Source organism: Furipterus horrens, unplaced genomic scaffold (assembly GCF_987537825.1).
Source record: "Furipterus horrens unplaced genomic scaffold, mFurHor1.1.pri manual_scaffold_11, whole genome shotgun sequence".
In the NCBI taxonomy this organism is placed as follows: domain Eukaryota; kingdom Metazoa; phylum Chordata; class Mammalia; order Chiroptera; family Furipteridae; genus Furipterus; species Furipterus horrens.
The window spans coordinates 59,358,803-59,382,625 of NW_028327181.1; the positions used below are offsets into that span (position 1 = coordinate 59,358,803).

General features: G+C 42.5%; 1 protein-coding gene across 1 annotated transcript; it reads left to right on the top strand.

Annotated features, from left to right (window-relative positions):
• Window positions 1-23,567, top strand: CRK (CRK proto-oncogene, adaptor protein). The gene is made up of 3 exons (XM_090292026.1): window positions 1-375; window positions 9,033-9,568; window positions 22,299-23,567. The coding sequence occupies exons 1-3, from the start codon at window positions 135-137 to the stop codon at window positions 22,434-22,436; spliced, it is 915 nt and encodes a 304-aa protein (XP_090148152.1). The 5' UTR covers window positions 1-134; the 3' UTR covers window positions 22,437-23,567.
• The last annotated feature ends 256 nt before the right edge of the window (window positions 23,568-23,823 follow it).

Sequence of the window (23,823 nt, forward strand, 5' to 3'; positions counted from 1 at the left end):
CCCGCGGCCGCCGCCGCCATTTCGGGCAGTGCTGTTGGGCTGAGACCCGAGCCGGTCCGCTGGGCGGCGGGCGGCAGGGCTGGAGAGGCGCGCGTGCGGCGCCGGCGGCCCAGCGTGTAGGCACCGAGGCGGCGATGGCGGGCAACTTCGATTCGGAGGAGCTGACTAGTTGGTACTGGGGACGGTTGAGCCGGCAGGAGGCGGTGACGCTGTTGCAGGGCCAGCGGCACGGGGTGTTTCTGGTGCGGGACTCGAGCACCAGCCCCGGGGACTATGTGCTCAGCGTCTCCGAGAACTCGCGCGTCTCCCACTACATCATCAACAGCAGCGGCCCGCGCCCCCCGGTGCCACCGTCGCCCGCCCAGCCTCCGCCCGGTGAGGGACGGACAGGACGGGAGGCCCCGGGCGGGGATGAGGGCCGCGGAACTCCTCAGCCTGGCCGGCTGCTCCTCGCGAGCTGACCCCCACGAGGGACGTGGGCAGAGGCCTGGAGCGACCGTGGCTGGGGGCAGCTTGCTGCCGGGGCTGGTTCCCACACACCAGCGGGAGTGCGTGGGGGAGGAGGAGCCGCTGACCCAGGCCCCTGGGTGTGACTTGGGAGGACAGCCCAAGGGAAGGGGAACTGCTTTGGCCCCAGGGTGGGGCTAGCGCCCGGGCCAGGCACAAGGGCAGGGCTGGGCAACGTGGGGACAAAGAGCTGAGGGGGTGTTGGCATTGCGGGGGTATCACTTGGCAGCAGTGCCCAGAATAAATCCGATGATCCTACAAGTCGCTTTTTAGGCTTGAGACATTTCCTGCAATGTTGGAGAGCCGGGTTTGGCTATACTCCACTGGTGGCCTTTGGTAGGAAGTCACCACATACAGACCGGGAGGGATGGAGACACCCTTCAGGAAACCCGCTGCTTTTTTCTTTCTTGGGCATTTTTCCAAAATACTTTTACCGTCCTTTTCCTCCGCAGAGGTGAGCTCAGCCGTTGGCGGTAGAAGGAAAACCCTTTGTGGCCAGCCCAGAATAAGTTGATGCACAGCTGACTGGCTAAGAGATCTTAGTGTCCAGAATACTGTTCTCCACAGTTAGGGGCTTCTAGTTTTCAAAGTGTTTAGTGGAGGGAAGATTTTTTTTTTTTCCAGGAAACAAACCAGAAGTAAGCCAATGGAAACAGCCCCTTCTCTGGAAGGGAATGGAAGGAACTTCATTTTTCCTGGGACTTAAACATTGTCACTCTTGAACTCCAGGGCCTCTTCTTGCTCAGTAAGTTGGGGCTGTGGCCTGAGTCTTTTTAGTTATTGGGAACAGACCCTTGTTGGGCAGATGCTCTGAGAATTTAAATGATCTGCATTGGGTCTTCCTTGTCAAGGATCATTGAGACTGTCCTACCCATGCCATTAGAGTTGTTGGGGGAATGTGAAGGAGATTTGTGCCCCCACTGCTTGAGATTTGTGAAGTACAGAGTGATTCTGTGGTGACCGTTATCTGTGTAACAGCACCAGCTGTTCCAGTGCCTTCTCACTGTTTCCTCCTGACCCCCTGAGACGAGGTACAGGCCGGTCTCGAGTGAGTTAGGAAGTTCCTGAACCAGCCTTTGCAGACGTACTCTTTTAGGATAGTCACAATTTAGATTGATTTACTCTGGCCAGAAGTGGGGAGACAGGGTGGTCAGTCAGTCTCCTGGTTGTTAATGCAGACCAGTTTCAAAGAGTATGGGGTTTTTTAGTCTATACATTATCCCAGGTATTTCTCAGTCTGGTTGGTTTTAATAGCATGAAAACATGAGATGGGAACAGTGATGTGACATACCAGATATATTCTGCTGCAAAATACCCTGGTGTTTAGGGTATTTTGTGGCAATAAAGTGACATGATGACAAACTGTCACAGAGACTCAGTTCTCAACCTTTTGTTTGTGATGTGTTTTAGTTTGAGCTTTCTCCACCCCTTGGCATTATGACTATATCTCAGCACTCACCTTGATACTGAGTTCCACCTTTTCATAACATGAGTTCAAATCCTTGACCCAAGAGAGGAGGTGAAGATTGCCAAAGTTTGTCAATGGGGTGGGGAGAGTTCATGGGCAGGGTAATTCTTTCTGCCACATACCCTATTTTCCATGTAGGGTAATTGATTCACTTGTCTTTGTAAAGGATATGTAACATTTATTCTCACCCTCCCCCATCAAGCTCTTTTTCATTTGAAACCACACAGGTTTTAATAGAAACCTCTGAATTTTAGAAGGAGAAAAGACATATATTAATAGCTAGTATGTACTTACTGACTATTCTATGCCAGGTACTTTGCTGAGTACTTTATATGTCTTATTTCATTTACCATCTATAATAATCTAGTGAGGAATGTACTATGATTTCGTATTCATTAAAATATTTCCATTTTATAGATGAGGAAACTGAGAATTGGAGAGTCAGTAACTTGCCCAAGGTCACACAGCTTGTAAATACTGAGTCAGAATTCGAACCCAGGAATTCTGGCCTGAGAGCTGATGCTATTAAACTATTCCTTTCTGTCAAAACCAGTTTACAGTACTTGTAAAGACATTATTGATATGAGAGAAACATTGATTTGTTCACTTATTTATGCATTCATTGGTTACTCCTTGAAAGAGCCCACCCACAACCTTGGTGTGTTGGGATGACACTAACCAACTAAGCTACCAGGCCATGGCCAAAGCCAGTTTCCTTTTGAGATCCCAGCAGTGCTTATAGAGGACTCGGCACTTCTTTTGTCTCTGTCCTGGGGTCCCAAGTTCTGTTTTTAAGACCAAATGGAAAGGATGATGAAGAAATTGTTGATAGTGTTCAGGAATACACACTTGCTATCTAAAAGTCAATGATGAGGCTTTTAAAATCATTATTTGGCAAATTGAATATGGAAAATTAGATTTTTGTTTTAGGATAATATAGTGTATCTTGTAGGTATAATACATGAGTAGAGGTTTTTAAATCTTGTTTTGCAAGTATATTTGTTAAAGCTGGGGAAGCAAAGGAAGGGCTTACAATAAAAGAAGCTGCAGGAGAGCCTAGGCAGTGCTCTTACTTTGACTCCCTAGAAATGTTATAGGAAAGGCGTGAGTTCAGGTGGGGCTGCTGTTAGCTCCCTGAAAAGTCAGAGAAAAGGGGCCTTGAAAACAGATTGATGGGGTTAGCCTGGGACAAGCTGCCAGTGAGGGAGACTTGCTCCCTTGGTTGCAAGGCTTGTGGGGTCCCTTAGGATTTAGGAGAGAAAAGTAAAGATGCTCCCCGGAGCAGGAAGGAAGGCATAGGCGTGCTTCAGAGAGAGCCTGCCATGCAGGTAGAGTTTGTTTGGAATGGTACAGTTTTTAGAAGCTTGAGGATAAAATAGACTGGGAAGTCTCAACCTTTTCCAGTGAACCTATTTTTAACTTATCTTGGGTTGGTTCAACTCCTGCAGAATATGGATGTGGCCGTAGCCTGGGAGTGCTCCTGTGCCCTGGTGCCATATGGCAGGGCTTGGTCAAGTCTATGGGTCATACTCTGTCAGGTGGGACTTCAAGGTATACCTCTTGGGAAGGCCTTGCAATCATTGATTCACTTGCTTCTTTCTCTTTGAACAACGAGGTGTTAACTAGATGTTGACCAGTCGACAAAACTGAGTAAGTGTGAGTTGGGAGAGTAGAGTAGTTGCAGGCTTGAGCTCTGGAGCCTGTTTTTGAATCATACCTCACATTTACTACTTAATGTAACTTTAGGCAAGTTCCTTAACTTTTCTCTGCCTCAGTTCCTCATGTGTGAAAGAGGGAAAACAGTAATACATCATAGAATCATTGGGAAGATTAAATGAATTTTAGTGCATTGCATATTTAGAAATTGCGCTGACATTAGTAAGGACCCAATAAGTATTAGATATATTAACATTACAAACATACTATGAGGTTAGGAGGGAGGAGTTGAAACGAAATAGAAACTTCTCAACTTTGAGAGGGTGTCAGAATGCATGGTTAGTGAGCATGCTAAAACAGCTTGTGTTAGGGCCCTGACCTGTGTTGCTCAGTTGGTTGGGTGGGGTCCCACAAAATGAAACGTCCCCGGTTCGATTCCGGTCAGGGCACATGCCTGGGCTTATGGTTTGGATACCCGGCCAGGCAAATGAGAGGCAAATGATTGATGTTTCTCTCCTTTTCTTTCTCCTTCCCTTTCCTTCTCTAAATCTTTAAATTAAAAATAAAAATAAAAGCCCTGGCTGGTGTGGCTAAGTGGAATGAGCATTGGCCTGGAAATAGAAGGATTGTGGTTCGATTCCTGGTGGAGATGCATGCCTGGGTTGTGGGCCAGGTCCCCAGTTGGGGGCATGTGGGAGGCGGCCAATTGTTTCTTTCACCCATTGATGTTTTTCTCCCTGTCTTTCTCCCTCCCTCCTTTCTCTAAAAATAAATAAATTTTAAAAACAAAAATAAATAAATAAACTAAAAATAAAACCCTGGCACATCTTAGGGAGACAGTGCTGGGGTGGAGAGGGTGGGGTGCATCAAGAGATGTGAAAGGACCTTGGATCCAGTACATGGGAATAGGATGGTGCCAATTACATGCCCAACTGAGAGCTGCCCACCTATTGCCCTAGTGGGTGAGGGTAGCGTGAAAACTTACCTCATTTTGGGGGTTGGAGCAGGCAGAAGCTAGGGTGGTAATTGTGCTGCTAAAGCCACTTACCTGGAGATCCCATGGGACTGCTGATCACCCACTGCCACCTCTGTATCTTCGGCATCTCTGTTTCATTTGTGTATCTTACCTTTGCAGTTTCAAATGCCCTCATGCTTTACCCCTCAATGCCAGTATCCCTTCATTCAGTGGTTCTGGAAAAATTCTTCATTGCCTTACTTACAGATTTTACACACACACACACACACACACACACACACACACACACAAAGATTTCATGGTGAAAAGAAGTGGGTTTATTTGTTGCAGGACTTCTCCAAACCTTTACAATCCCATGTGAAATTACGACCCTCCAAGAGAGGCAGGTATTGTATACTGGGTTTTTTCAAACTTACTTGACCACAGAACTTTTTGAGAAGCAGCTTGAGATTCTGTGGAATCTCTCTGGGAAGCAATTGGCAGAATTTATCAAACCCAATCAATCTGAATCTATAAAGTACCATGCTAATATCCATTGTTTATAGAAAGTTCTATTTGCTTAGGTGACCATATATTTTGATACCGCTTTAGGATGCCCTCACGAGTGGAAGTCAGTGGTCTTTTTATCCCTTTGTATTGGACAGGCAGTTGGGAGTGTTTTATCTAAGCAGCCTCTATAAATACCATAGGCCGGGGAGAAGGAAGAGGGGGAGTGGGAATTAGGGGAAGGGGGAAGGGAGGTGCTGTGAGATCCAGAAGAGGCTGGTGATGGGGACCCTATGGTGGTATCCATGCCAGAAGTGACTTGGCCTGTTGGAGCCCCCAGAACTCTTGGGTGTTAATCCTGAAGCTCTCGGGTGTAATCGAAGGACTGAAATGCTTAAACGTATTAAGATGAGTATATATAGAAACAATTAACTGCCTTGATTTTGATTTCTGAATGTGTTACTTTAAACTTCACGTTCAGATTCAAGCACAAGTTTTATGTAGAACACGTCGGTGAGGTTTGCTAAGTCCCACCAATGAGAACCCTCTCATTGGTTCTGTTCTCTAGACTGACTGACTATATCTTCTTCGTTTCCTGCCCTTCGCTGTTTGTGGTTGGAAGGAGATGAACTAGGGAAAAGGAACTGGAACACACAGTTGTGGTGAAGTGTGGCCTCATCTGTAACTTATGTGTATTCTTTTCCCATCATTTCCCTTCTTCTGAAGTTTGGATCAACAGAGCTTGACTACTCCATATATCTTAACTGCTCCAGTAGTACACAAAACAGGTATTCCTCTGTGGAACTATTATAGTGCCATTAGAATAGGTAAAGAACTTGTAGGTGATGTCAAAGATTTCCCTTGGTGTTTAACTTGTATTTCTGTGACCATTGGGATTGCCAGGCTGGGGGAAGAAATCATAAGAGGGCCCAGTTTTACACCATGAAGCATCTGAGCAAGAAACAAATTGAACCAACTTCCTACCTTTATGATGGATAAGCTTCTAGTTTTTCTTTTCAGAATTCTCACACTGATCTTTGTAAGGGACTTGGCTTAGTGGTCTTATTTGTTCTAAACTGTGCACCCCCCCCCCCAAAAAAACAAAACAAAACAAAACAACAAACACCAAAACATTTTGCTTGGACAAGTACAGTAATGGAGTCATAACAATGGATGGCAGGAGGGGTTGCTTTCCTTCTAAGAATGACAAGGGTTCATTGCAAATGTTTAGGGATGGTCAGAGCCGGTCTTTCATTTTGATTTTGTTGTATCTGAGAATATGGTTTGTTGCTACAATTTTTTTTTGTGAGATCACAGCTCCAGTTGAAAGTTAATAGCCGCAGGCAGGGGCAGAATGATGTCTTCCTAAAACATGCCACTTTGCTTCTTACTCACCAGCCACACTTGTATGCTTTTGTAGTCCCAGCCATGTGGTGAGCTCCAAGCTGGGAACAGATTTTCATTTAACTTTGCTTCGCTTTAGAGTTGTATTCATTTAGAGTAATATCTTAACACTTACTGAACACTCACTTTCTACCAACCACTGTCCCAGAAAGGTGACTAGTGAAAACCATTTGGCTCGTGGCATGTACTTGGGTAAACCCCAGCAAGGGGCTTTTCTCCCCAGGTGTTATCAGGACCATTTTTCTAAACCATGGGGCTCTTCGCTGATGTGAGGGTTCTCCTGACCACTCTGCCCTGGAGACTTGCTTGATCCAGCAGTGCTAAGTAGGTCTCCTTGGAGCTCAAAACTGACCTGTCCCTAGCATATAGTTCAGCTGGCCTAAAGAATCACTGAATTGGTCTAGTGGTGACAGGCAAAGTGGCCGTGAATCTCCTTCCCTTCCAGACTTGAATAGCAATAATTTCCCATTGGTGCTCTACTTTAGTGATGAGAAGCTCCAGAGTATAGCACCACCATGCTCTAGTATGGTCATAAGCAAAATCATGTCTCCAGTCCTATACTTGGACTATTGGGGTTATGTTCTGCTGGTGCCTAGGTGTTTCATAGATGGACAACTCTGGGTCTGGACATCCTTTTTATCATCTTGAGGTGGAGAAACAGCCAGAGTTACTGAGTGTGGGCTATTAACTTGTTTTAGCCTACAGATGGACTTTAGTAATTTAAGAAATGTGTAACTCTCTTAAACTATGTCTTGATCTCTCATCTTAATTTTGCGTGAAAAGAGAAGGCACTCATCAGTACACATTCTGCACTGAGGACTCCAGTGAACTTCCAAAGCTTACCTTTTCACCTCTCCCCATAGAGAGTTTTAAATGAAGTTTTTCTGGTCATTCTGGAAGAAATGTTTTCTAACATTGAACAAAATAACTGGTCTCATTTTTTTTAGAATGGCAAATTAATTTAGACATCTGGACTGCCGCAGTGTTCCTATGTTCACAGTGTTAATCGCTATGGCTTTTAGACGGGTGGGCCAGTGCTAATACAAGTGGAGGGTAAATTGGCCATTTTCCCTTAAAAAAAAAGACTAACAAGTAACGTTTACAAAAGAAGTACAAATACTCAGTAAATGTGAAAAACAACTAAAGATATTTCAAAAGATAACATTTCTTAATTGGCAGTGATTTTTAAAATGCTGTTTTGATAAGGACATGGGGGAAATGGGAACTCATAAACCACTGGTGGCAGTTTGATGGTATACAAACTTTTTGAAGGGCAGTTTGGCAACGTAAATCTTAATATTCTTATCATTTGATCCCGCGGTTGCATTTCAGGTTTATCCTAAGTAAGTGATAAAAAAATACTCATTAATGGATAAGGACAAAAATGCTCATAACAGTATCATGTGCACTAGTGAAAAGTTGGGAATACTTTATAGCCATTAAAAGTCATGTTCTGGAAGAATATGGGAAATTATAAAAAATCAAGAAGCAATTTTCTATAGAGCTATTACTTATCAGGAACCCAAAAGGTAAAAAATCGGAGAAAGATGATTTGATACTTTTGGTACTTAACAGAGTGCAAGTAAAAGGTTTGTGTTCCTCATTAGAAAACTTTCTTATTTGCACTGATATGTGTTCATTTATTATTACTCAATTCTAGAACTTAGGATATAGAGAGAGATCTGAAGTATACTCTGTGTTTAGGGCCACACATATCTCTGCATCATGAGAATTTTACGCATTCCTAATATTTTCTTTGCCTTGGACCTTGTGTGTCACCAGAGGTTGAGGATTTTAATATTTATATTTTTCCCCCAAGCATCTTTGTTTACTGTGTGTGTATGTGTGTGTGACCCATTTGCTTCTAAAGGAACAATCCAGTTTCCATGTTTTATTTAAGTGAAGGCCTTAGGAATTGATTTTTAAGCAGTTAGTTTCTTAGTTTCTGTTTAGGTTCCTTGGGGTTTTGTTTTTGCCTAATTGCTTTTTTTGGGGGGGGGGCTGTCATGAATGAAATTGATATCAGCAATCAATCTTAACACTTTTTGTTTTGAATTGTAGAATACATTCTGGATGTGAAGAGAACCAGTGTAAGAACCTAGTGTAGATAGATAACCAAGTTCTTCCCACCTCTTCCTGGAATAGCTGCTGGGACCTATGAAAAAGGGGAGCTTGTTACATTTCCTGAGGTTGAAAAGAAGATGGCAACAAAACCTTGAACCTTATGCTACTGTGTAAATTGGGTAGCCCCAGAAGGATCTGGAAGAATGAACAGTGTCCATCATGCTGTCTTTGATCCAGTATAGAGCCTCTGTTCCTTCTCTGCTGCAGGTGGTGGTGGGCATCCTTCTTCCCAGGGACTGTTTCAGCTATGAAATATGATTTGTTTACTGTGAGGAGAAGGTTTTTTTTTTTCCTTGACAGGTACCCCCTCCCCCACCCCCGCCGGTTAAATATTGACTAACTGTGGGGGGAAGTGCTTAAAACCTGTGTTTTTATCATCTAAATAATACCCCGCTCTTATTTTTTTTCTAGGGGTGAGTCCCTCCAGACTCCGAATAGGAGATCAAGAGTTTGATTCATTGCCTGCTTTACTGGAATTCTACAAAATACACTATTTGGACACTACAACGTTGATAGAACCAGTTTCCAGATCCAGGCAGGGTAGTGGAGTGATTCTCAGGCAGGAGGAGGTAGAGTATGTGCGAGCCCTCTTTGACTTTAATGGGAATGATGAAGAAGATCTTCCCTTTAAGAAAGGAGACATCCTGAAAATCCGGGATAAGCCTGAAGAGCAGTGGTGGAATGCAGAGGACAAAGAAGGCAAGAGGGGGATGATTCCAGTCCCTTACGTGGAGAAGTGTAGACCTGACTCCGCCTCAGTATCGACTCTGATTGGAGGTAACCAGGAGGGTTCCCACCCACAGCCACTGGGTGGGCCGGAGCCTGGGCCCTATGCCCAACCCAGCGTCAACACTCCGCTCCCTAACCTCCAGAATGGGCCCATTTATGCCAGGGTAATCCAGAAGCGAGTCCCTAATGCCTACGACAAGACAGCCTTGGCTTTGGAGGTACATAATGTGCAAAATATAGAAAGAAGAGATCTGCTACAGGGTTTCCCTTTCAGACCTCTTAGAGCTTTGTAGGAATGCTGAATACAAGCACCAATTGTGATGTTGTAGATGTTGAATCATTACTGATTTTGACATTTAAAATTGGGTTTTCTTTTTTATAGAAAACCTGTTTTTGAATGAGTAAGCTTAAAACTGTATAACTGAATGTTCTGATTGATCTACTAAACATACTTTTACTACTTTAATAACATCACCTGAATTCACAGGAATTAACCTAAAATATTATTTTCTTACCTACATTCTAACCTGTTTCATTTTATCATCGTCTGAAATAAGGTGGGCTCACAAATTTCAAGTATAATAAGTAGTTCCTATCGCTTTCTATGTTTCCCACAGAAACTTAATGTTTTTACTGTCAGGGTATGGGGTTCCTTACTGTTGATTGTACTACGCTTTACTTTTCCTCCTGAATTCTTACTTGAACACAATCAGTCTGTTCAAGTAAGAATTCAGGAGGAAAAGTAAAGCGTAGTACAGGTGTGAAGAGATACATTTCTAAAAGTAGTAATTCCAAGGAGCAGCAGGTTTACTAGGTCTTTTAACGTTTAATGCATTGTACAGGTAAGAAAGCCAGTTCCTCCTGAGGAATAAATTATTGCCTTTTACTGATAAATAGTTATCTTTGGTAGCCTGTCTTCTCTGGCCAGCCATTGCATTGTGTTTATTTCTTTATTCCTCTCTTTAGCACTCACAGCTTTGTTTCTCTCCTCCTCCTTACTTTCTTCCTCCTCCTCTCCCCCTTTCTGAGTTATGCAGAGCTAGTAGTTCAGCGTGAAAGCTTGTACAGAGGCGGTTTCTCTCCCTTCTTTCAGAGCCTACTGATATAACTTGAATGTAAGCAAGTAGCTTTCTGAGCATAGGCTGAAGTTACGTGTGCACAGATTAGCTGAGAAGGGACAAACGTATGCTCTTGTAAACTGAACTGTTCTCTGAGTCTTGTTTTCTTTGGTCATGTTCATCCACTGAGAAGGAAAAGCTGCCCTCTGAGTGGGAGCGTTAGCCCACAGAGTAAGCTAGAATTTATTCAAAGCGGTCTCGATATTACTGGATTTGAAAATTTTCTTTTACATTCTGGATAGTGGGTGCAAAGGAGGGTTAGTTGTCTTGAAGGTTTGACTGGAAAATGTGTTTTTCCAGTGTGTATCTGGGATCATGTTGTGATCTAGAAGTATCATGTCCCTCCTTTGAAGAGAAGTGAAATGTAGGTTGTTTAGGCCAGTTCACTTTTTCCTACCTAGAGTTTGAAGGATAAGGAAAACAAGTTTCTAGCATCATGTTTTCATTTAAGTTCAGATGATGGCAACATCCAGCACAGTGCTATGAACATGACAGGTGTGACTCTTGACATTCATCGCAGACCTTGCGAGCACTGGGCTGGAGTGTGAAAATGGCATTCCCAGAACAAGGCAGCTAACACCAGGAGAGAACAGATATCACATTAATTTTGCTTCCATTTGCATTTTCTTTCTGAAAGAGAATTGTTTTAATGATGCCTGCCTCGATTAGAGGTTTTAGTACTCAAAAGTGGTTGAGCTGCTCTCTCTGCTGTGAAATAGGAATCTTGTGAAATAAAGATTAGTAGAAAACTAGTTTATGATTTTCAGTAAGTTTTATTTTTGGCTTGGATATTGGTTTTGAGCAACATATGTTGATTGCTGAAGATGGCCTCTTTCAAGTTAGAACAAATACCCCATGTAATAGCTTTAAAACATCTTATGTGATTAAAAACATGATGTTAGCCCTGCTTGGTGTGGCTCAGTGGATTCAGTGCCAGCCAGCAAACCAAAGGGTTGCTGGTTCAGTTCCCAGTCAGGGCACATGCCTGGGTTGTGGGCCAGGTCCCCAGTGAAGGGCCTGTGGGAGACAACCACACATTGGTGTTTCCCTCCCTCTTTCTCCCTCCCTTCCCCTCTCTCTGAAAATAAATAAATGAAATCTTTAAAGAAAAATGGTGTTAGTTTACTATCATAGAATTCTATAGCTGGTAAAGACCTTAGATATCCTTATTCATTATATGAAAAAAGCCCTGAGGTTTAGACAGATTGAGTGAATGGATTGTTCAAACTAGCTGGAGGTGGGGATGATGAACCCAGATCTGCCTTGTTTCCTTCTCTACCATATCACATTCAGCCTGTGATTATTTTTGTTTTGTAACAGTGTTGCTGCCCTCCTCAGTGTATGTTTTGTGTGAGTTCACTGACAGTGTATCCTCAGTTGTACTATCTATGCAGAGAAACAGTTCTACTTTCCCATTTCTGGTTTTTCATAGGAGCTATGCCTATTTCCTATTGAGATGAGGCTGGAAGATAAGATTAAGAGACTATCTTTTTGACCTTCAAATTCTGGTTAAAAAAAGACAATAAAAAACCATTTACTGCTATATTTGATCTACTGTAAGTCCAGATTGGTGGACCAACAAGGTATATTTTAGTGGAGTTTTACACTTAACTTGAAATATTTTTCAGTTATAGTTGACATTGATATACACTTAACTTGAAATTGACTAAATAGAATCATTACATTTTATGTATGTATTTATTTTTCTGGAGGAGTTCTTTTCTTCTTTCCTTAAAAAAAAACAATTAGCCCTGGCTGGTGTGGCTCCGTGGGTTGAGTACCAGCCTGCGGACCAAATGGTTGCCAATTCGATTCCCAGTCAGGGCACATGCCCGGGTTTCAGGCCAGGTCCCCAGTTGGCAGTGTGCTAGAGGCAGCCAATCAATGTGTCTTTCCCACATTGATGTTTCTTGCCTCTCTTTCTCCCTCCCTTCCCCTCTCTAAAAATAGATAAATAAAATCTTAAAAAAAGAAAATTATAGCCCTGGCTGGCATGGCTCAATTGATTGAGCATCCTCCCACAAAACCAAAGGTTGCTGGTTCGATTTACTGGTCAGGGCACATGCCTTGGTTGCAGGGGCTTGGTCCCTTGTTGGGGTGCGAGTGATTGGTTGCCTCTCACTCGCCCCCTACTGGGGACCTGGCTTGCAACTCAGGCATGTGTCCTGACCAGGAATCTACTGGGCACCTTATGCTTTGCTGGTCAAAGCCCAACCAACTGAGCCACACTGGTCAGGGCTAAGATTTTTTTTTTAAGAAAAGGCCTTGCATTATCAAACAATAAATTAAAAATACAGTACTCAAACACCTGCCCTTGCCTTTTCGATGGATGTTTACTGCATGGCATACTTGCTGTGACCAGAGTCCCCCACTAGAATATAAATTATTACTTTCTCTTTTCCCACCCACCAGATTTTACTAGTAGGGATGAAGACTCTGGAAAGAAGGGGATAATTCTAGTTAACTGAAGCAGGGTTATTCTTATGCATATTATAGTCCTGTGGGTCACTTAGTCGCTCATATTCTGGAATATAACTGAACCAGGAAGATACCTATTCTATCCTAGAGCTCCTGGTTAAGAAAGATTTTAAACAAATGAAGATATGCTGAGTGTTTTGAAGAAGAAATGCTGAAAATAATACCAGAGTTGTATAGAGACATCTTTTTTTTTTAAGCTTAGATTTTTATTTCACTGCTCCTTAGAAGCTGGAATAGTGATGAATCTTATCTTGTAAGTTGCAGGTGTTAAAGTTTGCTTTATGCCTCTGTAGACTGTCCTAAACAATCACACTATCTTTAAATACAGTAATTATGTAACTTCCATTCTCTGATTCAGTCTGGAATTTTTTCCTTTGATGATAAAACTTTAGAGTAACCAATGAGCTAGCTTCTCTGGTGTTCTTAGGCTTGGACCTGTTCTTTTATTTTCTGTAATTTTTAAAAAAAGATTTGGTTTATTTACTGTTAGAGGGGAAGGGAGAAAGAGGAGAGAAACAGCAGTGTGCAAGAGGCACATCTGATCAGTTGTCCCTCAATCGGTTGCCCTTTTCGTACGCCCCCGACTGGGGACCTGGCCCACAACCCAGGCATATGCCCTGACTGGGAATCAAACCAGTGCAGGCCGATGCTCAATCCACTGAGCCATACCAGCCAGGGCTGGACCCGTTCTTCAGGGCACAGATAGGGAAGTTGTAAAGTGCTTTTGGGTCCCTGGTTATATGTAACAGTGATTGTATCAACTCCACATCTACCCACATGGAACTCTGTGAAACAAGTTTGTTGTGACCTTTAACCTATGTATGGAAAATAGGAGTAAAGATCCCAATTTCCCCTTTATTAACAGGAAAAAATGAGTTTGGAAGGTATAAGAACATTAGTGGCGTGTCCTTGCTGTATCCATTTATCTTTTTCTGGTATTGTAGGTCTAGATTTCTGTATTGTTCACTGAGACAGGTGTCTACTGTTCCTCTACCTTCCATCCTGTTTGGACATCTTCATTTGAAAGCGTAGAGTCTCAGTGGGAAGAGATTTTGGAAGCAGCTAATCCATTCTCTCAGACATTGATGGCAGGCCCTCTAGTATCTTCATAGGTGGTTTTTAAATATCTTTTTGAATATCTCTAGTTTTGGGGAACTATTTAAGAGTTCTGTTTATTAAGTAGATAGGTTCAAACCTTAAATACTTATATCCTAATAATTAGTACCCACTTGAAAAATTAATAAACGTAATTGAAAGAAAACTTATTTTAATCTTAAATAACTGCAATTACTTAACTAATGAGGTGTACATCTATTAGACACTGAACAGTTTCTCAAACCTTGGGATCATAGTGAACACTACCATCCTTACTTTTTCATGAGGTACTTGTTTTTTATCACAGCAACTATAAAAACCCAGCTTTGTGAAGCTAAGACATTGTTAAAATGAATGTAGTGTGATCTAATGTCAATATGGTCAACTGCCCTTTTTTTTTTTTTAAGATTTTATTTACTTTTGAGAGAGGGGAAGAGAGGGAGAGAAATGGCAGTGATTAAGAGATACATTGGTTGGTTGTTTCTTGCACACCCCCAGCTGAGGACCCAGCCCTCAACCCAGGCCATGTGTTCGACCGGGAATCAAACTGGCGACCTTTTGGTTCACTGGCACTCGGTCCACTGAGCCACACCAGCCAGGGCTCAACTGCCTTGAGCTGGTAGTTTGCATGGCATAGCAGGTGTCAAGTATCACTGTTTCCATCCGGCCAAGATGGAGGCCTAGACTGACACGCTCCGTCTCCCTCCACAACTAAGAAGGAATACAACTACCGCAAAACCAGCAATAACCAGAAGTTCCAGAAAATAAATAGAAATCCAACGTATGAAGTTATAAAGAAGTGGTGCTCATCTGGAGAGGAATTGAAGGTATGACCCATCCTGACTCCAGAACACAAGCAATTCAACCTTTGTGCCCCAGGAGGACTGCAAATGATCAAGATGGTATCGGAGCCACTGTGTCCAGGGAGAGATGTCCACCACCCAGGACACAGATAAAGAATTACTGGTCAACAGAAGAAAGAATGCTAGGGAAATTGCCAGACCGTAGCTTTTATCTGACTAATCTTTTTCCTGAGTTCCAAAACCCTTTCTTACCTACAATTTTCTTCTCCTTATAAAAAGGGTGGTTTTGAAATGAAATGTAAGATAGTTTTTTAAGGTCCATAACCTGCTATTTTCTCAAATTGCTGGCCATCTAAATCCGTCGTCGTCGTCGGCAGCCGTCCGTCTCAAGAGACGATGGTGTAGCTTCTTAAGAGTCTGTCTGCACCGCCGAGAATGGCTGTGCAGTCCGACTCAGGAGTGACACGGTATCTGTCTCCTCCTGTGTTGAATCGACATCTTGCGATGACGCTGGAGTGTCCTCTCCAGTGAAGCTGAAGCTACAGAGCCTGGGCAGGGTGATATGGAGGGTCTGCTGTTGCCCATGCAGCAGACCCCCCCCCCCTCTCTTCGCAGCTGAAGGGTCCAAGGGAAAGACAGAGTCAATACAGCTTGGCTTCAGGTGCGCCGCAGGAGTTGCCGGTGTTGACTACAACGTCAAACCGCCTTAGGGACTCCGGCTCCGGATTTTCTGTCGGGGTTTACTCCCTTAGCCTTTCCCCTGAAGAGGTATGCCGCAAGGCAGCGGAGGTTTTTTGGAGTCAGAGTTTTCCTTCTCTGATGTGCCCTGACTGGAAGATCGAACCAGCGACACTTAGCTCGCAGGCTGACGCTCAATCCACTGAGCCAAACCAGCCAGGGATGGCCATCTAAATAAAGCACACATAAAGATAAAAAAAGAAAATTAAAATATTTTGTGCCACCCCTCTGGGTGCGCTGCAGTGCCTCTGACACTGTACAGTTTGGGGACCTCAGGTCTAATTCATTGTGTTAGTTTTTAGAAAATTCTTTATGTTCAGCTAAAATGTACCGATTATATGTGGTCGGTCACCTTCCTATCTCTCACCAAGGGGATAAGGAAGTTGGTTTTAGGCATTATCAGTTATTGAACTCAGAAGATCCTTTCTGACTTGGACTAAAATCAGGATAAGATATACATTCAAGGATTTGCTGGGCTGTTTTTTCTTTCCACCTGGCAACCTAACATTTAAATCTCAAAGACCTGTAACTTACGTGTCAGTCCATCTCTGAGGCAAGTGAATCTATTAAGGCTGAATTGTCCTTAGTTGCTTCCATTGATATGAAAGACTATGCATGGGGCCTAAATACTACCTATTCCTTAGATCAGGGGTCTGCAAGCTTTTCAGTAAACGCCATAGTCTGTCACAATCACTCATCTCTACCATTGTAGCAAGAAAGCAGCCATAGACAAAAACAACAAATGAACTTGCAGTGCTCCAATAAACTATAAAAATAGGCAGTTAGCTGGGTTTAGCTCATGGGCCATAGTTTGCTGACACCTAGCTTAGGTTGGAGTTTTTTAAACTTTTTTCTCATTCAGCCAAATTCTTGAAATATTTACCAAGTGTGTACTTTGTATGTTTGAACACAAGGCCCCTGTATTCCATCTCTGTAGTTGCCTTTCCCTGGCTTTATTTACATGAATTTGTGTGCGTTTCCTGCCCTGAGACCACTGGAATCCTGCAGCAAGCCTGGATCAAAGGAATGCTGGCAATTGTTGAGGCCTTTCCTATTAGGTAGTAGAGACAAAAACTAGAAAAGCAGTCAGTCACTTTAGGTTATACCAGCAAAGGAGATCATACAGTTTCCTATGCCTCCTGTTCAGTGAATACCAGAAATTAATGCCATTTGGGTTCCAATTTCTTTCTCATTATCACTGGAACTTTTTGATAAAGATAGATTGGGTAATCTTTTGCTCCTGTACCAATTGCAGGTTTAACTACATCTGTATCAGATGGTGGTTTTCCTTGGGAACTACACAGCTAGGGGAAGAAACCTGTGTTCATCGGGGTCCCTGGGAGTGAGGGAACAAGTAACCACATTCAGTCCTCTTTACAGAACACACCAGGGTTTACTTGCAGACTTGCTCCTAAGGATGTAATACAGTATCAGGAGGCCGAGGAACTGACTGGACACCGGAACAGTACCTTGTGAAAGAATCATCACGCTCTCCTTTATAAGGTGGTAGTGAGGTCTGTCTCATAAAAAGAGAGGTTGGCTGCCATATAGCGCTTCAAATCCTTTGTAAGGTCTTTCTTGTTAATTGATATGCAGAAAAGGATATTTTTTCCTCTATAACTTGAGTTTTGAAACCAGTAGTGTTAGACTAAGGTTATATTACCTCACTGATCAGTATGTACATTACTTTATATCTTAGGATTGTAACATATCTGGGGCAAGTATTCAGTTTTGCTTGCTTTGTCTTTGATACAGTATACCAAGCTTCAAACTCTTACGTATCCCCCTCATCCTCCCTAGCCTGGCCTTCCAGAATTCTGCTTTAGTGAGTTGCCTAACAAAAGGAGTATGCATTCAGAAACGTGTCATGCTTCTGACTTGGAGAAAGAACTGCACTTAGCATAGCACCATTTTCTCTTTCTTTTTTTGTTTTTTTGAACTATGAGAGGAAGTTTATTTAGAAAGTTACAGAGGTAGAAGAAATGGGCTCAGGGCCCTGGCTAGTGGCTGAGTGTATTGCACACCAGCCTGCAAACTGAAAAGTCACTGGTTCGATTCCTGGTCAGGGCACATGCCTGGGTTGTGTACCAGGTCCCCAGTTGGGGGTGTGGGAAAGGCAACCACACATTGATGTTTTTCTCCTTCCCTTTCCCTCTCTTTGTAAACAAACAAACAAGCAAAATCTTTAAAAAAGAAATGGGTTCAGGAAACAAGTTACAGAGACAAAAAAAAGTTTAGCACCATTTTCTTAGATTGCCCTGTCCCCTCCTACACTCTCCCCAACCCTCCAGGGTTGACAACTACCCTTTCTTCCAAACTGTTTAAGCACTAGGGCCTCATGTGGTCTCTTAAGGATAGTCATGTTGCCTTTGGAGCTTGTCGTCGCCTTTTTTTTAATCCTTACCCAAGGATATGTTTATTGATTTTAAAGGAAGGGAGGTGAGAGAGAGGAGAGGAGAACATCAATTGGCTGCCTCCTGTATACGTTCCAACTAGAGATTGAACTTGCAATCTAGGTCTGTGCCTGACCAGGGATCGAACCCACAACATTTTGGATTACAGAATGACGCTCTAACCAACTGACCCACCCAACCATGGCCTCTTTTTGTTTTGTTTTTATTTTAGAGAGAGAGTAACATTGGTTTGTTATTCTACTTACTTATACATTCATTTTTTGATTCTTGTATGTGCCCTGACTGGCAATCAAACCACAACATTGGCATATCAGGACGATGAGCTACCCAGCCAGGGACTTGTCTGTTTTTGACCCCAGGAGTCCCCATGTGCTTTGAATATTCAGTATGAGACCCTTTGGGTACAAAAGGTTATTTAATTTTAATAAGAGCTCCCTTGAAGTAGCTGTACTTCAGTGCCCCTTTGGGTAAGTTAATTAGCCCATTTGCTTACAACTTTTTTCTTTTATCCACTTAACAATCAGAATCATTTTAGTCATGGCATAGCCTCTGGGCTTCTCTGCCAAGAACTTGAAAAGATTTTGAATTCCAGAATATGGAATGGTTTTCCTGACCCTTCCCCTGTAGGGTAAAATCAAGAGAGTATGCATGTACATTAGAGATGGCTCTAATGTTCAAAGGTCTAATTTGCACATATTTCTTCCCCCAGAAACATCTCGCCTTATAGGAACCTTTACTATTTCTCTCTTTGAACTTTGAAAGAAGAAAGGTTTGAGGTTAGACCAGCAGGTTTTGCCCTGCTTGTGAAGAAGCTGGTGTGGTTCTGTGGTGCCGACAGCAAGGGGCTGGGCTGGTCCACATTTCAGTCTGCCTTTTATTCACAGTTCTGTGTGATGCAATTTGAGATGGCACTTTGAATTTTTATTTTTTAAAGATTTTATTTTTAGAGAGAAGGGAAAGGACGGAGAAAGAGAGGGAGAGAGACATCAATGTGTAGTTGCCTCTCATGTGTCACCAACTGGGGACCTGGCTCACAGCCCAGGCATGTGCCCTGACTGAGAATCAAACCAGCAACCCTTTGTTTTGCAGGCTGGTGCTCAATCCGCTGAGGCACACCAGCCGGGCTGAATTTTTAAAACAAAGACAATGTAACACAGAAAAAAGAGAGGCATTGAAACCTAAATTTTGGTATCAAGTAGAATGGTGGGCTTAAGGATGTGTCCTGAAGAACCATCTTATAAAAAACACCTAGAATAGCTGGATAAAATGTAACAGACAAAAAGTGCTTTTTCTTAGCACCTTTTTTATTTAGATTTGAAATCATTTGGTAAAATGTGCTAATCATAAGTATACAGCCCTCAGTTTACATGTATATACGCCTTTGTGATAACCACCTAGATGAAAGTATAGAACATTTCCAGCACTCACGTTCCCTCATGTCCTTTGTATATGTTTGCAACATCAATAAAATGATGGACTCAGATATGATAGCTGTTAGGGTTATTAGCTGGGATGTCTTCAAACCAGCTTCTTAAAAGAAATTGGCCTGTTTATCCCCATCTGGAGGGGAACCTAACATTGGTGGCTATTTGGATTTTTGACATGAGCATATACATCCCCTCAAATATTTTTCTATTAAGTGGGGGACTTACAATGTTTTGACAGAAAGTATAAGTAAATATTTAAAATGGGGGAAAGAAGTGCTGCACTTGGTATAATTGACCTTAACATAGCAAGGGGCTAGCGGCAGAGGGGCACTGATTTTAGTGATGTGCTGTGTGCGTGTGTGTGTGTGTGAAGGGTGGGGAGTCAAGGTAGCGACGGGACAGGCACAAGGGAAATTCACTAACGAATAGTCAAATATTACGGAGCTGATGCTGTGCCTAGCTCCTTGCAACCCTGCAAGAGGTTTTAAAAGAAGGAAACAAGTGAGGTAAAGTCAGAACTAGAATTTGGGATAAAAGAATAAATTTTTCAGACTGATTTACTAGCAAGGAAATTTTCACTTGATGTCCTGGTCTTCCATTCCCCAAAGACTATATAAAAATCTTTATTTGTCATAGTTGGCCTGCTTAGATGTCAGGAACTTTGAATTGGCAGATTGTTGGGAATAAACAGAACCCTGGTGCTGGCAGCCAGTAGGGATCAGATCTGTCTGCAAGGATGGGCATGCAATGTCATTCTTCCCTTTGCTCCCCTTACACCGTCAGCCTTAATCTTCACAATATCCGCAGGCTGAGCTGCTGCATTTTCTCACTTAAAAAAAAAAAAAAAAAAAAAAGATTATTTATTTTTAGAAAGAGGGGAGGGAAAGGAGGGAGAAAAAGGGAGAGAAACATTGATGTGTGAGAGAAACATTGATTGGTTGTCCCTTGCATGCCATCTGGCCCATAGCCCAGGCATGAGCCCTGCCTGGGAATCAAATCAGCAACCCTTTTGTCTGCAGGCCAGCATAAATCCACTGAGCCACACCAGTCAGGGCTCTCACCTTTTTGTCTTATCCTTTGTCTCTCTAATATTCCCTGGTTTGTTTCCTTTTCTCAGCATCCTATGATCCCTACAACCACTTTAGGCCTCTGTGTTCTTCAGATAGTTCTTTAGGAGATTATGGACAGGCCAGTAGACAAGCTGTTTCCTCTGTGAGTGAGATCAGGCTGGTTCTAGAGAAGGCCCTGGACCTAGACCTGAGTTGGCTTTGGTGAGTAGTTGTCCTATAGACATTCTTAGGGAAGCCATAGGGCCCTTGCAGCATAATTTGAAAGTTCCTGGTATAGTAAAAAGAGTATAAATTGGCTTCGGAGTCAGATACTTATGGGCTCAAATCCCAGCCCTGCCACTGGCTGTGTGACCTCAGGCATATCATATAATTTTTCTGAATTTCAGTTTTCTCACCTGTAAAATGAAAACAATTCCTGTCTTACAGGATTATTATAAGGATTAGAAAATAATTTATATAAAATACCCTCTCCAGTACTTTATGAAAGTTCATTAAGTACTATTTACTTAATAAAATAAACAGTCATGCTTAGAAAACCGCTTGTATGCTCAGTACTCAGATGTTGATAACTAAAAGCTAGTTATAAGCTCTTTAGTCCAGTGACATCTGGGGCCTTATCTCCAACTATTAAACAAAATATTGTTTAATATTTTTCAATTATTTTTATCCTAACCCAAGGACATACCCTTGATTTTTCTAATTTTTTAGTTTTTAGAGAAAAGAGAAGGAAGAGAAACATTGATCAGTTGGCTTCTCACACGTGCCCCAGCTGGGGACCGAACCCGTAACCCAGGCATGTGCCCTGACCAGGAATCGAACCTGGGACCTCTCAGTCTGTGGGATGACGCTCCAACCAACTGAGCCACACCAGCTAGGGCAATATTGTTTAATATTTTGCTACAGGGTGAATCTGTTCATCAGAGTGACCTTTTATTTTTTTAAATTTATTTTAAAATCTTTTTTGTTTGTTTTAATATTTTTTCTTTTGACCTTGTCTTAGTTCCATAGCAGGATAGAAGTATATCCTAGATTGTCAAATCTTTATATTTGATGTTGCAACAGGAAGCTTTTTGTAACAGAAGCAAAAACATGATATCCCCTTATTAATGAACAGGTACCAAATGGCACTGAGGGAGCAACAGAGTCTTGTCAGTGCAGGGTGGGGTGGAGGTGGGGAGATTGGCAGGTAGAGGTTGCTAAAGAAGGTGAGGGTTTTGCAGGAAGCCAGTGGTATTTGGAATTTTGGCCTATACCTGCCCAAATGGGGAAAGCCTTACCTTGGTAGAAAGGTGATGGGAACACTTCATTTTCTGGCACCGGATGAAGTGTGCTTCCTGTGATTGCCTTCTGCTGTACAAGCAGTAACAGGCCAGGATATGCATGTGAGAGGGGGCTGGAAGTGCTTCTGTACGCAGGGAGTAGAGGGGGGAGCACACAGACTGCATTCCCTGTGATGCAGGCAGGAAACTAAAGGTAGGGGTACAGAGAAAAGGGACAGTAGCTTATTCTAGTTGGGCTTGCTCATCAAAAGACACTTCAGACTTCCAAAAAATATCATTTTCTAGGATCCTTTCCATTTTCTGTAATCTGTTTTTCTGCACTGCTAAAATCATACCTACTTTCTGCCTGCATTAACCACAAGTAATCATTCTGGTGGCTGGGGCTTGGGAGGCAGCAAACAGCCATTTCTGTAATGTCAGCCCTAGAGTAATCATATGGGCAGGGTGTGCCTAATCAGAGAATGGAGTTTTTCAGCTTTCATTCATAACTGGAAATAAAGTGCTCTCCTTATTCTCCTCCTGCAGGTCGGTGAGCTGGTAAAGGTTACGAAGATTAATGTCAGTGGTCAGTGGGAAGGGGAGTGTAATGGCAAACGAGGTCACTTCCCATTCACACATGTCCGTCTGCTGGATCAACAGAATCCTGATGAGGACTTCAGCTGAGTATAGCTCAACAAACAGTTTTGCTGACAGATGGGAACAATTTTTTTTTCCCCTCTTCAATTGCCATCTATACAATTTTCTTACAGATGTCAAAACAGCCTAGTTTATATAAGTGTTCTGTTACCTGTGATTATTTTTAAACTGAACTACTACATCCCTAGTCCCATTTACCACATTCAGGGTACAAAACTGGAGGGCTTGTGTGTGAACTTCTGAATTGGAAACTTTAGGTGTAGCCACCATGCCTGAGTGTATCCAGAGGGATAGGTATCTTGCCTCCTTTCTCAGGCCGTGCAACTCAACCTGTGGAAAACTGATGGACAGAAAAGAAGTGTTACACACTGCTTACCCTGATTTGTCCAATGGCATTGTTTTCATTCTGACACTATCCTATCAAATGGCAATAGACTGTTCCCTTTAACCCCCGTGAAGCAATCATATACCTGTGAATAGTACCCAGTGGGGTTGCTTTTTCATTTATAGAACATGACCATTGTATGACTTATTCTGACAGTTCAAATCCTGAGATTTCTGATGACACTACTAGAGGCATTTGTCTTCTTTCCTAGTCAATGCTTCATACTTTTTCTTGGGATTCTTTGAACCCTATCATCCTTTTCCACAGATAGGTTAATTCTCAAAAAAAGTGTTTATTTTCATTCCAGATGACAAGCAGGATGTGCAGAGCACTTTATTCAGTGCATAGCTTTAAACCAGTATTGGATTCACTGAGTGGACAGCCAAACGCTCAGCTCTCTGCCTTCTCTCAAGGCGTCGTAGTAGGTTCACAATGCTACTGCAGCGAAATAGACTTCCTGACTAATGGGATCCAGGAGGGACATTTCTCCTGAGTGCCAGTATCCTATTAGGGGATTCTTTAGAATTCTTAGCTTCAACTTGGAGTGGAAGGACCAATCACTTAAGAGTTCCATAGGAGGTTGTGGGGCCAAATTCTGCCCTTTGCTTTATGTGCAACTTGTATAAAAGTCAAGTTAAAATTACATGAGTTTAGGGGTAGGGTTAGCACTTTGAAAAATGTTTGATTCAATCATGAATTACTTAGGTATTATTTTGCATTGCCAGAATAGTGCTTGAAGTACATTACATTATAAACTGCCTTCATTTTTGGCTCTTTTTATGTTCAAGTTTAGTTTACAAATTCTTTTAAGTATGGAATGGTTTATATGGGGTCAGGTGCTCCAAAGAATAGATAATTGAGACCAAAAATGATCTAGACTATATAGACTACAAAATGAAATTCTCAAAGCTAGTTTCCAGTCTAGAAAGGCACTAACTGGTCTGTGGTGTGGTATGACCAATAGAAACACCTTATATTTTGCTTAGGGCCTCATTTTAGAAAAGAAATGTATCTTTCTAATTCTTTTGC

Coding starts and splice junctions, on each gene's coding strand:
- CRK (XM_090292026.1), top strand. CDS start 135: ATGGCGGGCAACTTCGATTCGGAGGAGCTGACTAGTTGGTACTGGGGA. Junction 376..9,032: donor GCCCGCCCAGCCTCCGCCCG/GTGAGGGACGGA, acceptor TTTTTTTTCTAG/GGGTGAGTCCCTCCAGACTC. Junction 9,569..22,298: donor AGACAGCCTTGGCTTTGGAG/GTACATAATGTG, acceptor CTCCTCCTGCAG/GTCGGTGAGCTGGTAAAGGT.